The following is a 14,812-nucleotide window of genomic DNA, read 5'->3' as shown; positions in this document are numbered from 1 at the left end:
GAATCCTTGCAAGTTTGATCAATACCTCTTCACTTCTCATGCTTTTGAGTTCTCTTCATCATGTTACTCTTCTCTGAAGTAATACCAACCTAACTGAGGTCTTCTTAAAATACTCAATCTAGAATTGAACATAACACTTCAGTGTGGTCTAGCCATGCAGAATATAATTGGGTCACTACTAGCTGCCTCTCTATAAAACACAGTTCTAGGCATCAGGACACATCACCCTTATGGAGAAAGGTGGGGAGAAGATGTGGCAGCCTGAGGTCATAGCAGGGAAAGACTCAGGTGGTGAGATAGACAAGGCAGGCCTGGCTGGGTGTGGGATCCCACCATGCCATGGAGTCCCTGGGAACACCGATAATAGCAATTCCAACTGGGTTGAGATATCTCATTGTGGTTTTGATTTGCATTTCCCTAATGATTAGTGACATTCAGCTTTTTTTCATTTACCTGTTGGCCATTTGTATGTCTTCTTTTGAGAAATTTCAACTCAGATCTTTTGCCCATTTTAAAATTGGACTATTTGGGGGTTGTTTTGCTATTGAGTTGTTTGAGTTCTTTATATGTTCTGGATATCACCCCTTGTCAGATGCATAATTTGCAAATATTTTCTCCCTTTTTGTAGGTTGTCTCTTTACTCTGTTGACTGTTTCTTTTGCTGTGCAGAAGCTTTTTAGTTTGATGTAATTCCATTTGCTATTTTTGTTCTTGTTGCCTGTGCTTTCAAGGTCTTTTCTAAAACATCCGTGGCCAGACCAATGTCATGAAGCATTTCTCCTATGTTTTCTTGTAATAGTTTCATAGTTTGGGGTCTTACATTAAGTTTTTAATCCATTTTGAATTGATTTTGTTAAGTTGTGAGAGACAGGGGTCTAGTTTCATTCTTCTGCATGTGAATATCCAGTTTGTTTTGTTTTGTTTTGGTGCCAAAACCCGTGAATATCCAGTTTCCTCAGCATCATTTATTGAATAGACTGTTCATTCCTCAATGTGTGTTATTGGCACCTTTGTCAAAGATCAGTCTGCTGTAAATGCATGGCTGAAAACCCATGCATCTTTATCACACTAGATGGAGGGAGTACAGACCACTGCACTGCCAACCCCTTCTCCCCATGGTAGTCATCTTATATAGTCTGGAGGGCATTGGTGGGATGATGGTAACAAACTCACTTCTATCAGACAGGGGACAGAGTATTCTAAGAGAAATGTTGTAATTATTAATTGACAGAGAGTACTGGGTCTTTCCTCCCTTTTACCCTCTGAAAATAAACAAATGCTTGGAGGAATTGAAAATTCCTGCAGGCAGTGAAGGATCTACAAATCTTTGGAGTCTGCCTAAGACATCATCAAGGGTGAAGATAAAGATTTGAGTGTGTTCAAAAGCAGTGATTGGGTAAACAAAACAACATTTTACATTTGTACCACAAAAACTTCACATAATTCATTCTTTGGCTACTCACTGCTCTGTGCCCATCTGAGGAGGGAAGGTGAGAAATGGAAAGTAGTGGCAGGGTCAAGAAGAGGGTTGGCAGTGCATGCAGTGATCTGCATTCCCTTCGTCTAGTGTGGCAGAGATGCACAGGTTTTCAGTGGGTGACATGGACAACTCCCTCTGGATAAAGTTGGGCTTGAGCCCTGTTGAGGTGCCCCATCTAAGAGTGCTGTTTGCCACCTGGAGGGTGGTGGAGTACTCCAATCTGCCATGTCAGGGAAATGTGAAGTGGGAAGGCCTCTGAGAGTGACCTCAAAGAACCCACAATCTTGTCCTTTATAAAAGAGTCAGTGTTTGGGTATCTGCCAAACAGAAGGCATCAGTGGTAAAGAGAGAATTATAACTACAACGATTAAACAAAGGAAATTTACCCCCTTTTCTCTTACCTTTTCTTTTGCTCTCCTCCTCAATCCGAGGATTTAGAAGCAGGAGGGAGTCTTTGGAAGAACATTGGACTAAACTAGGATTGAACTTTTAACACCTCGAAGAGTCTAGAAAGCTAACGGTCTGCCCAAGATGTCATTAAAGGTCATAAAATATATTTCTATGTGTTTGAAAAATGAAACAACAAAGTAACATTTCATGGTGGTAGCCCAACAACTTTGAATTATTCAATAAATCAATTATATGTTTCCATTGCCCTCCTATTATTGACACTTTCTTTTAATTCTCACTTCAGTTTCACCATACATAAACATTTTAAAGACAATTCTAGGATGTACTCTATTTTAAATACAGAATATAAATATAAAGTTATTTTGATTCTATACTCATGGTGAGCATATTTCTCAATTTTACCTAAAATATAAAAATTTGATATGATATTTAATATTTGATCACTATGAATGTTACTCAAAGTTAAGGAATATGTCTTGTTTATCTTTCTGTCCCTAGTACAATGCCTGGCACAATGCAGGCACTCGATATATGTTTGTGAACTAAGCTAAACTACTGGTTAATATTGGAAAAACTTCCCGACAGTTTGAAGGACTTCGTTTTTCTTCTCTCAAATTTCTTATCTCAACTTTTTATTCTGACCATCGACTAGAAAACTCTGAGGTTAGCTTTGCCTAGATTTATTTCTTTTTGCACCTAAAATTAATTTGGCATTAACAGATCCTTAAAGAAAAGCATTTCTCCAATGTTTCATAACAAGCTATATTCAGTGATATACAAATCAAATTTCTAAGTGGTCAAGAATACAAAATAAAATTAAACATGACTAAGTGCCTATTACAAACCTGGCACTGGCTACGTGCTTGAAAGAAGCAGTAGTTTAAAGATGGTACATGCATTGAAGGAACTTAAACTCTAGTTGGAGGCTAGCATATAGCACTGTGATTGGTTCAAGATTCTAGAAAGAGGAGTGGTGGAGGGGAAAGGCACTGCAGATGGGGAGAGGCATTCTAGTGTAGTAGCGATTTGGACTATGGCCTCTATGTGGGTTTCAATCCTGACTTTATCTTGTTGGAGAACTTTAGCAAGTTACTTAACCTCTTTGTGCTTCTTATACTTAAGATGTGGATAACACCAACCTCATAGGGCTGTTCTGAGGATTAAATGAGTTAATAAAACAGCACCTTAATAGATCTGCAACATAATCAGCACCATTTTAGACAAGCCCAAGTACAAAATGGTGCTGTCCACCTCTTCCCCTCCCCTCCATTGTTCTCTTTTATAAGAAGCCTCATGGTTTCGGAGAAAATAAAACTTCTGGTGTTTCTGCATGCGCAGAACTCTCCATTCCCATGACCTAACTCAATCCCCAACCCGGAATTACATCACCCAGCTCTTGGTGCCAACATACCAATATAAGCTCCCACCACCCTATGTTAGTGGCTGTCCTCCATTTTGAGTACAGCCTGGCAGATTTCTTTCTTTAATAAAGCTTGAATGGTACCTGGCATCACGGCTCACTTTCTTTCACACTTCACCCATAAATAAGTGCTTATTATTATAATTATAATTATTATTACATATAAAGACTTGGAGCTGGGTCTCCGAGGGACTCAAAACTTTAGTGGGAGAAATTCCTATTTCAGAACAGTGACAGAAAGGTCAGAAAGAAAACACTGAAAGAATATAATAATAATAGGAACTAACTTTTATTGAACTCTTTCCTGGACCTTATAAGTGTACAAGAAATATTAGTTATAAATATTATTATTATGCTCTATGCAATGTGCTAAGCACCATACATGGGATATCTCATTTAATTCTTGGAACAATCCTATGAAGTAATACTCTGATGATTATCATTTTACCCATGAAAAAACTGAGGCTTAGAGAGATTAAAACGAATTGCCTAAGACTGCTAATAAATGGTAGTAAACGAGATTTATATACAAGGTTTCTGACTCCAAATATTATAGCTCAGTTGGAAACTGATAGATGTAAGGATTTATACACACAAAAAGACAAACATTGAATTGCTGTCTGCCACCTGGAGGGTGGTGTCTGATTGGATACAGGATAAAAGGAAAGTTTATTACCAGATGACTTGCGGTTTCAAGCCTTGGGGTCCACACAAGAAAAATAACCTGTTTGTTTCTGTGTGTATATCTGGTTTACATAAAATACTGTGCAAAGGTTGTTCAGAGCAGAAGGAAGTTCTGGCTAAAGTCCTCAAGGACAGTTTGATGAAAGAGGCCCTAATGATGGCAGATTTGGGTAAGATGAAAGAAGAGCTATGGCATTACCGGGAAGAAAAAACGTTACATATAATATAAAATATATTTATTATATATTAAAGCAAAATGACACATAAGGGTAGACAAGAGTAATGAGGAGAAATTTAGACAGGTACTATGAGGCCAAATCACATTACATCTGCTTTACCAACTGCTATTGCCTATAATAGTGCCTGAGTTAGAAGATACTCAGTCATATTTGGTGAATGAAGGAAAGAATGGTAAAGAAACATCGCGTAGATTTGATTGAATTTGATGTACAGTATTTGGAAGTAAGGAGCTATTTAAAGGTTTGTTGTTGTTTTTAATAGGAGTATCAGAAAGAGACTGAATTTTCCTTATCTCTTCACTGGGCTCTTTCCTTTTTCTTTTAGAAAGGCCTGTCAGCTAGCTGCAGTCCCGCCTACCTCAAACCCATCCCTCAATGTTGTTTTTAATAGGAGTATCAGAAAGAGACTGAATTTTCCTTATCTCTTCACTGGGCTCTCTCCTTTTTCTTTTAGAAAGGCCTGTCAGCTAGCTGCAGTCCCGCCTACCTCAAACCCATCCCTCACAAACTTTTAGGTGTTGACCCCTAGCTGGCAAAATTTACGTGAATAATCCCAAATATTAAGCAGATAAAAAACTTGGATAGTAAAGCTAAGGCTTTGATACCTCATCTCTGATGGCCATGTTTGTATGCCTGAAAGAACCATAAAATACACAGGTGCAGGACCATCAAGTCTTCAGAAGCTAACTACAGAAGATAGTCTTTTAGCTATTTTAAATAAAACGAGTAGGCCCCGAATACATTCAACTGTCACAGGCCCGTTAATCTTAATAAGGTCCTGCTGGCTTTAGGGAGATGACTTCATGACACAGTGAAGGAGTGTGTCTAGCCAGAAATGTCGGGAGGCTTGGCTGCCCTTACAGGGGTAAGGATTAGCGCGAGGAAGACGCTGCTAGGCCTCTGCCAAGAACACCAACGGATCCACAACGCGCCTGCCCAAACCGCAGCAACACCTAGCTCTGAAAACATCGCATAACAGCAGCAGCATGTGTCGGCAGAAGTAACAATGCGCTGCAGATACTGAGTGCGCGCTCACCGAAACGTTTTATACAGCACAGCAGCCTCGCCAGCCTACTAATCCCAGCATTCACTTCTCCCACGGGAGCTAATGAAGAAGCTACAAATTCCTGTAGCCAATCACATCCTGACCCAGTGTACCACCCGACTGAATTCTGGGACTTGTGGTTTTCACGTGGCAACATTACGCCATGGTGGTTAAGGCAATGTAGGCCACGCGTCCGATTTGAAACGAAAGCTCCCTGTTATAATTCTTCTGTTGGTCCTTCCGCCAGTTAGCTCTTAATTCTCACTTTCAGGACTTACATTCCTTAGAAATCGTAGACTTTTTCTCTTAATGTCATACGAAAAAAACCAAGTTATTTTCGGATTGAGGTTCACTTGTCCCACGCCTCCCGGCCTTTAACCGTCGCTTTAAAATCTCGCGAGAACAAACTCCTTTAGTCGTTGTCATGCTTCTGGAAAGGCGGTTCACGCGAAGACTGGCAGAGGCTTCAGCCAACAGGATTGCCCTTTAACTACGTCTCCGCAGCGTGCGTGAAGGGGCCTCCGTGAACCCTGACCTCAGCTTTCCGTAGCGTCGCCGCGTCTGCCGCCCCCGCCCCCGGAGCGAAGGAGGCGGGTTTTGGTTTCTTGCCCTAGGGAACGAGTGCGGAGGGAGTGGGAGCGAGACGGCCCCGTGTACAAAGTGTCTGGCTCCTCGGAGAGGCCTTGTACGCCCAGCCGCTCATGAGTTCTGCCGCGAGCAGCGCCGTCGTTAAGCCAGCCCGGTAGTCTCTTCTTCCCTCGGGACAGGCCCACACCTAGCCGGGAAGGGGGCAGCCCTCCGAGGCGCCTCCCTACTCAGCGTCGGTGTCGCGCTGCGACCCTGGAAGCGGGAGTCGCCGCGAGCGAGAGGAGGAGCTCCAGCAGCGGCAGCGGGCAGAGGCACCAGCGGCGCCAGCGGGCGGGATCGAGGCCGTCAACATGGCGAGCGCCTCGTACCACATTTCCAATTTGCTGGAAAAAATGACATCCAGCGACAAGGACTTTAGGTGAGGCCGAAATCCGACCCTAAACCCCACCTCGGAGTCCCCCATCCGCGGCCCTGGACCTCACGCAGGCCTTGCCCCACCCCTTCGGCCATAAGCGGTTTCTTCGCTTCCTCGAGGTCTCCAGCTCACCGCACCGCTCGATCTCCCACCCCGGCGGGCCCCCTTCTCTCCCCCCTCTAATCTCCTCCCCCATTCTTTCCTCTAGGCCGTTGCCCTTCGCTGTCCCTAGGCCCCTTCCCTCTGCGTCTTTAGGCGCCCGCACCGCATTCCTTGCCCTCCTGGGACGTGATTCTCAGTCCCAGGTAACGCGAAGGGGCGAAACCAGCTACATTGTGGGGAAGGGAGGTGCTCTAGGCTATGAGATCGGGCGGCCGGGCCTACCCGCCGGCCTTCCCCAGACGCTAGGCCCCCGGCACGCTCAGGCCCAAGCTTCTGCCCACTCGGAGACCCAGCAGCTGTCTCCTTTTCCGCAGGTATGAGTGGGCCTGGCTATATTCAGGTAGAACAGTTAACTTTATTTTAGCGTTTCGCTGGTGTATACTTTTTCTTTAGATTATTCCTCTTCGTGACGGTGGGAAAAAGGGGGAGGGGAGCCAGGATGGAGGAAACTTGGCTAGTAGGGTTTTCCCGCCAGCATCTCTGTCAGTTTCCCTTGTCAGGTAAAACCCACGTAGGAACTGGAGGTTTCAGTCTCATATCCTCATAGCCAGAATCACTGCCAGTGGGGTGAATTGCTGAACATAAATCAGACAAATGTATCTTTTTGAAAGAAGGAGTTTTCTAATAGGGGTCTGCTGAATGTGAAGCTTTATTATAACAGTTCTGTTCCATGAGGCTTGTACTGTAGGTTCCAAGTTTTTGTAACATGCATATTGAAGGTTTGTTATACGTTCACGGATTATCTTGTTGGGAATTATTTTTGGCACACTACAGTGGTTGTTACATTCCTGCCTGCCTTCCCCACTCCCAACCTTTTACAAATAAATAATAAATAAGCTCTCGTTCTTAAAAAATAATTTTTCTCTTTCTTTGATACTTAAGTTTTGTTCTCTAAGGCTTTAATGGTGGTAATTTGTGTGCATTATAAAGGAAAGAGCAAATAGTCTTCAATTAAAATTGTGGATAAAGAGTTTATTTTGTATAAACAATATGTTTAAACACCTGAAAATATGTCCAAACCGTGTATACAGGGAAAGAATTTTCTGATTTATGAAAAGAGAACCTTGCAAAAAGTAATGATCGTGTTCCTAATTAAATTGATGTGCTGGACTGTTAAGATGCTCCATGAAGTACACTTTTGCTTTTGACTTCAAACCACATATGATTTTTAAACGTTTTGCTATCTAGGGTGCTTTTAACTGTTGTACTTGAAATCTTTAAAAACTAGTTTGCTGATGCGAAAGAGTTTAGTGTTGTAACTTTTTGGAAGTGACACGTTTTGAGTATTTTGGGATTTTAGATTTGTGTAGTGCCAGGGCCAAAATCATGATTACTAGGGGAAATAAAAGTTTTGTGCTGTTTCAGTGATTAGAATGCTGGTTTGATTCCCTTTGGGGCTTTGCTTGTTCTCAGTTCAAGTTATTGAAATTTAAATAAACGTTTTAGTGGAACATGTGTACAACTTTCAGCTATATGAAGTGTGTGGTGTGGTTCTTCCCCCCTTCTGTTAGTTTGACTCATCCTGTAAAATTGGTAAATTTCATTTTGATTGTATTCAGTTTCATTGTAAAGGTGCCACTTTCCCAGAAATAATACAATTTTGTTCAACTAATGAGAAGACTAAAGACATTATGTTAGGTGGTGGTAATGTATATGTGAATATTGACTGAAGCTTCTTATCTAATTTCTTGTAAAGGAAAGATAATATATACATGCCTGGGTGTTTTTAAAAATAAACTGTATGAAAAATTATAGTACTCTAATGCTAAACTATAGTCATTGCTGAATTTGATAAGGATTATCTACTGAGTTGTGTTAGAATGAATCAAAACATTGCTTGGTATTTTTTTATTTAAACATGGCGTAATAACTTCGTATAGCATACATTATACGAAGTTATACGAGGAAACTGGGGAGAAAGATGAGTAAAAATTAGTTTTATTTATATGAACAATATTGAGACTGTTCCATGTTAATTCGTGGCTCACTAAGGAATAAATGAGAAAAAGTGAGATAGCCATGGTATGTGTACAAGATCTTCAAAAGATAATTGGTTTACTGGGTGATGCAGTTGGCCATTATCACCCAGGGTGCTTTTGGTAGCTAAAGTAAAAACTGTGTTTCTATATGGGGGGATGAGTGTTAATACTCATTATTCAGTGGAAGGTATTTGTTTCTACCATTATTTCTGCTTCACTACACTGTATTTACTAAAGATGAATAAGTTCTCCCTTCAAAGAACTTTCAGCCCAGTAGAATAAGCCAGGTTTGTAAGTTCTAGGCTATGACTGTCCCGTTCATCACTTTGCTTGCAGAGCTTAGCACAGTTCCTTATGTTGCCCCCCACCTCAGAAAAAAAATACTTGTTGAATAAATGAATGAAATGGCACTTCGTGCAGGATATATCCCCCTGGGAATCCCATAGGAGTCTGAAAGTTAACATATTAGCTTCCCTCTTTCCCACCTTAAGTCTTATTTATCCTTATTTTGGCCTGTTACATTACCATCCACTGAAAGTCCCAAGCAGAAAACCTTGATGTCATCCTTCTCCTTTGGTTCTCTGATGAGTACTAGGGAACTTCAAAAAATTCATGGAAAAATGGAGTTTAAAAGATAAAAATAAAAGATATAAACTTTATTTCTCAACATAAGCACCATCATTCAAGACAATTTTATAAGTGATGATACCAGCCATTTAGTCCATCCCTGAAGAACTGAGGGTTCTGGGAACTTAACATTGTCAGTGCAGACCTTTAACTGAAGAAAAAATGGGTACACTTTAAAGAGTTTTTTTAAGATTAGGAAGCAAAGAGAAGTCAGAAGGAGACAAATCAGGACAGTAAGGTGAGTGGATGCCTAGTGATCTCCCATCGAAACTCACAAAATTGCCCTTGTTTGATGACAGGAATGAGCAGGAGCATTGTTGTGGTGAAGAAGGACTCTCTGATGAAGCTTTCCTGGATGTTCTTCTGTTAAAGCTTTAGCTGACTTTCCTCCAAATAGTTTCATAATAAGCAGATGTTATTGTTCTTTGGCCCTCCAGAAAGTCAATAAGCAAAATGTCTTGAGCATCCCAAATAACTATTGTCATGACCTTTTCTCTTGACAGGTCTGCTTTTGCTTTGATTGGACCCCTTCTACCTCTTGCTGGCCATTGTTTTGATTGTATTTTTAATGCCATGTTTCTTCTCCTGTTACAATTCTTTGAAGACATGCTTCAGGATCTTGGTCCCTCTTTTTGAAAATTTCCATTAAAAGCTATGCTCTAGTCTGCACCTGATCTGGGCACAACAGTTTTGGCACCCATTGAGTGGAACGTTTGCTCAACTTTAATTTTGCAGTCAAAATTGTGTAAGCTGAACCAGTTGAGTTGTCTATTGTGTTGGCTATTTCTGCTGTTAATCATCAGTCCTCTTCGCATTATGTGGCAGATAGGATTAAAGCAAAGAGATTCTTGTCCACGAAGAGATCTGAGCTAGGTCTTGAAAATAAAATTCTAGATAGAGAAAATAAATACAAGTCTGAAAGCACACTTTACAGAACTTCACTGAGGGGCAGAGCTCCACTCTGTCTAGTTCCTTGGCCATGTGAGTTCTAAATAGATGCTTGTTTAAGTTGAGTTGGATTTAGTTCCAGGGTTAGAAAAAAGTATATAAGGATTTTAGGAAGTCTCTTTAAGAAACCATTATAAAATCAATCTATTTATTTAAATATCACTTGATACAGTCTTAAAATAATTCACTGTGTTGTAGAATGCAAGCATTTCCCAGTTTGATAGTGGTTTATGTTGCAAAATTTATTTATTTAGGAGTTTTTGATATTGGAAGGCATTTTCTCTTGGAAACTATTTAATATGCTAATAAAAATCTCAGGCTTGTTAAGGAATCGTAGACTTTCAGAGCTGAAACAGAACTTTGAAATCCTATCACATAGCTGAAAGTACTATGTGGGCATTTACAATAACAAAATACTAAGTGAAATTATCTTTACTACTTGTACTTGAGGAAAGTGGGTTTAACCAAAAGAAATAAATTTGTGGAGATTAAGAAGGTGATTTCTGGCACTTTTAAAGTACTTTTTAAAGTTGGTGACAGTAACTTACTTAATTTAACTTAGTGATATTTCTTGATACGGATGTAGTACTGATTATCAGCAACGATTAGGGCTCACCACTGAAAAAGAGGAGAAAGGGACCTCACTGAGGAAACTGGGAAGAAAGATGAGTAAAAATTAGTTTTATTTATATGAACAATATTGAGACTGTTCCATGTTAATTCGTGGCTCACTAAGGAATAAATGAGAAAAAGTGAGATAGCCATGGTATGTGTACAAGATCTTCAAAAGATAATTGGTTTACTGGGTGATGCAGTTGGCCATTATCACCCAGGGTGCTTTTGGTAGCTAAAGTAAAAACTGTGTTTCTATATGGGGGGATGAGTGTTAATACTCATTATTCAGTGGAAGGTATTTGTTTCTACCATTATTTCTGCTTCACTACACTGTATTTACTAAAGATGAATAAGTTCTCCCTTCAAAGAACTTTCAGCCCAGTAGAATAAGCCAGGTTTGTAAGTTCTAGGCTATGACTGTCCCGTTCATCACTTTGCTTGCAGAGCTTAGCACAGTTCCTTATGTTGCCCCCCACCTCAGAAAAAAAATACTTGTTGAATAAATGAATGAAATGGCACTTCGTGCAGGATATATCCCCCTGGGAATCCCATAGGAGTCTGAAAGTTAACATATTAGCTTCCCTCTTTCCCACCTTAAGTCTTATTTATCCTTATTTTGGCCTGTTACATTACCATCCACTGAAAGTCCCAAGCAGAAAACCTTGATGTCATCCTTCTCCTTTGGTTCTCTGATGAGTACTAGGGAACTTCAAAAAATTCATGGAAAAATGGAGTTTAAAAGATAAAAATAAAAGATATAAACTTTATTTCTCAACATAAGCACCATCATTCAAGACAATTTTATAAGTGATGATACCAGCCATTTAGTCCATCCCTGAAGAACTGAGGGTTCTGGGAACTTAACATTGTCAGTGCAGACCTTTAACTGAAGAAAAAATGGGTACACTTTAAAGAGTTTTTTTAAGATTAGGAAGCAAAGAGAAGTCAGAAGGAGACAAATCAGGACAGTAAGGTGAGTGGATGCCTAGTGATCTCCCATCGAAACTCACAAAATTGCCCTTGTTTGATGACAGGAATGAGCAGGAGCATTGTTGTGGTGAAGAAGGACTCTCTGATGAAGCTTTCCTGGATGTTCTTCTGTTAAAGCTTTAGCTGACTTTCCTCCAAATAGTTTCATAATAAGCAGATGTTATTGTTCTTTGGCCCTCCAGAAAGTCAATAAGCAAAATGTCTTGAGCATCCCAAATAACTATTGTCATGACCTTTTCTCTTGACAGGTCTGCTTTTGCTTTGATTGGACCCCTTCTACCTCTTGCTGGCCATTGTTTTGATTGTATTTTTAATGCCATGTTTCTTCTCCTGTTACAATTCTTTGAAGACATGCTTCAGGATCTTGGTCCCTCTTTTTGAAAATTTCCATTAAAAGCTATGCTCTAGTCTGCACCTGATCTGGGCACAACAGTTTTGGCACCCATTGAGTGGAACGTTTGCTCAACTTTAATTTTGCAGTCAAAATTGTGTAAGCTGAACCAGTTGAGTTGTCTATTGTGTTGGCTATTTCTGCTGTTAATCATCAGTCCTCTTCAGTTAGGGGATGAACAGGATTTTTTTTTTTTCTTGCAAATTGATGTCGATGCTTTGCCACTGCGGACTTCATCTTCAGCATTGTCTTATTTTTAAAATGAGTTATCCATTTGTAAACTGCAGATTTCTTTTGGACACTGTTCCCATAAACTTTTCGTAAAACATCAATGATTTCACCATTCTTCTATCCAAGTTTCATAAATTTGATGGTTTTGCTTCAGTTTTAGCATAATTTGTGTTGCTCTGATGGGGCTTTTTTCAAACTGTCGTATCCTTAGTGCCTCAAATTAGATTCTGTTCAGACGTGTTTTAACAAGTTAGTATCAGTTTAATTTGGAGCAAAAAAAAAAATTGAAATTCATACATAGTTTTTTCATAATATGCATTTTCCACGCATTTGTTGAAGACCCCTTGTATTTCTCAAATTAGTCTCCCTGTCTCCAGCCTCTTCCTAATCCAGTCTGTTGTTCACTGTAGCTGTTAGAATTTTCTTCCCAAATATCACAGCTGATCATTGTCTCCCCAACTGACTATGCGATTCCCATTGACTACAAGATAAACTCCATTCTTCTTAGCTTTTGCCCATTAGAGCTCACTGAATGGAATTGATTTCCCTAAAATCTCTTCCAATCTCCTGATGTAACTGATTTAGTAGATATTTTCTTTGGTCATCTATTTGATGTTTAAACACTGTTTATCAATTTTTTCTTCTTGAAATTCTCATGTATAGGCATCTCTGACATAAGTTGGGTTTACTACTTGTAACAGTGAGGGAGAACACACCTTTGGATGTCTCAGGAAGAGGGTGTTAGAAGGAAACCTATTTATTGGTGATTTGGGGAAGGATCTGAGGAAGTGGAGCTTTGCTTTAGATTGGATATTGTAAAAAGTGAGGGCAATTCCATGATTTGGCATCTTGATAAGTTTTATAGGGAGGGTAGACCTAAGTCTGGGGAAAGCTGTAATTGGTAAAGAGGTAGTTACTCATTTAGTTGGAGAGGGGGATGTTTGGTATTTTATGTTGCGCACTGATCTTGTCTGAAGTGGATACTCTATGAGATTGTCTTTGTTCAAGAAAACAATATGCGTTAGCTGTCAGCATCAGATCTATTTGTAATATTGAGGTTTAGGTGTGAGCCTCAGGTCAGTTTTTGGACTGTAGGGGCTGCTGTTTTTTTCTTAGTCCCTACTTTTGGTGAGGGGCAGATGAAGTTGCATTGCAGGACATTAATTTATGTTATTCACATCTTTACTATGGCTGAGATTTTGTTGATTTAGATCGGAGGAATATCCATTCAGTGTATTTTTTAGTTGAACCTGAGTTAATCCTTTCTTCTGTTGAGATGAGTGGTTGAACCATCTGATGTGACAGTGCGGATGCACAGTAACATTAAGACTCTGGACAAGGATACGTAAACTGACTGTAACACCCAGATCTTGTGGTTTTTTTCCTCTATTCCTTTCCTCCTGACTTATCCGTTACCATCCCTCTATCTACTCCCTTTTGAAAAATGATTAGTTTTACTTCATAAGTCTTGAATAGGGTTTGTTCTCATTATTTGTAGTAATCGTGTTCTATGAAGTCACCACAAACACTGAATTAGCAAATACTGAACCATTGCTTCTAGAGGAATTACGGGGTTAGGTTCCTATAAGCCTTTGGTCCAGCATTTTCATCAGTTGACAAGTTCATAACCTTGTTTTATGTATGTGTCTGTTTAAAGATACCTTATTTAACATATATTGTTGATTCAATAACATTGAACTCATAGTCAATAGCACTGAAACTCATGCTCGAATGAAGTTTATCTAACAGTATTTTCTTTCCCCAAGGCACATCACAGCCTTGCCTATGCACTTAGGAATCCTGGACAGCACTTCAGCATTATGCTAGGGGCCCATATTAAACAGCAAAATTACCAACAAAAATGCATGAACTTGTGAAAAACATGGCACTAAATAGGGTAAGAAGAGGATATAGTAATCTCCCCTTATGCACTGGGAATACGTTCCACAGTACCCCAGTGGATGCCTGAAACCATGTATAGTACTGATCCTATGTATACTATGTTTTTCCTATACATACGTACCTATGATAAAGTTTAATTTATAAATTAGGCACAGTAGGCAACTAAAACCAGTAACTAATAGTGGAATAGAACTATTAAAACAATATGCCAGCATCACTACTCTTATGCTTTGAAGCCGTTATTAAGTAAAATGAGGGTTACTCTAACTCAAGCACTACAATAATGCAATGGCCTGATAACCCAGATGGCTACTAAATGATGAATGGGCAGGTAGCATCTACAGTGTGGATATGCTGGACAAAGGGATCACTACTCTTATGCTTTGCATCACTACTCTTATGCTTTGAAGCCGTTATTAAGTAAAATGAGGGTTACTCTAACTCAAGCACTACAATAATGCAATGGCCTGATAACCCAGATGGCTACTAAATGATGAATGGGCAGGTAGCATCTACAGTGTGGATATGCTGGACAAAGGGATGATTTACATCCTGGACAGGATGGTGTGAGATTTCACGCTACTCAGAATAGCACACAATTTAAAACTTATGAATCGTTTATTTCTGGAATTTTCCATGTAATATTTTCAGACTACTTTTGACCACAGGTGACTGAAACCATGGA

At 39.8% G+C, this 14,812-nt stretch overlaps 1 protein-coding gene across 1 annotated transcript in view; it reads left to right on the top strand.

Moving 5' to 3' along the window:
• The first annotated feature begins 5,802 nt into the window (after window positions 1–5,802).
• The window catches only part of CAND1 (cullin-associated and neddylation-dissociated 1), a 44,216-nt gene continuing 35,206 nt past the window's right edge, over window positions 5,803–14,812 (top strand). The window contains exon 1 of the mRNA XM_008588877.1: window positions 5,803–6,285. Within this exon, the coding sequence (XP_008587099.1) occupies window positions 6,218–6,285 (68 nt within the window). The 5' untranslated portion in view covers window positions 5,803–6,217. The remainder of the gene's footprint in view (window positions 6,286–14,812) is intronic.

The sequence above is a fragment of the Galeopterus variegatus genome, unplaced genomic scaffold (genome assembly GCF_000696425.1).
Source record: "Galeopterus variegatus unplaced genomic scaffold, G_variegatus-3.0.2 Scaffold5081, whole genome shotgun sequence".
Taxonomy (NCBI): Eukaryota; Metazoa; Chordata; class Mammalia; order Dermoptera; family Cynocephalidae; genus Galeopterus; species Galeopterus variegatus.
This window is presented reverse-complemented; position numbering and strand designations above follow the sequence as displayed.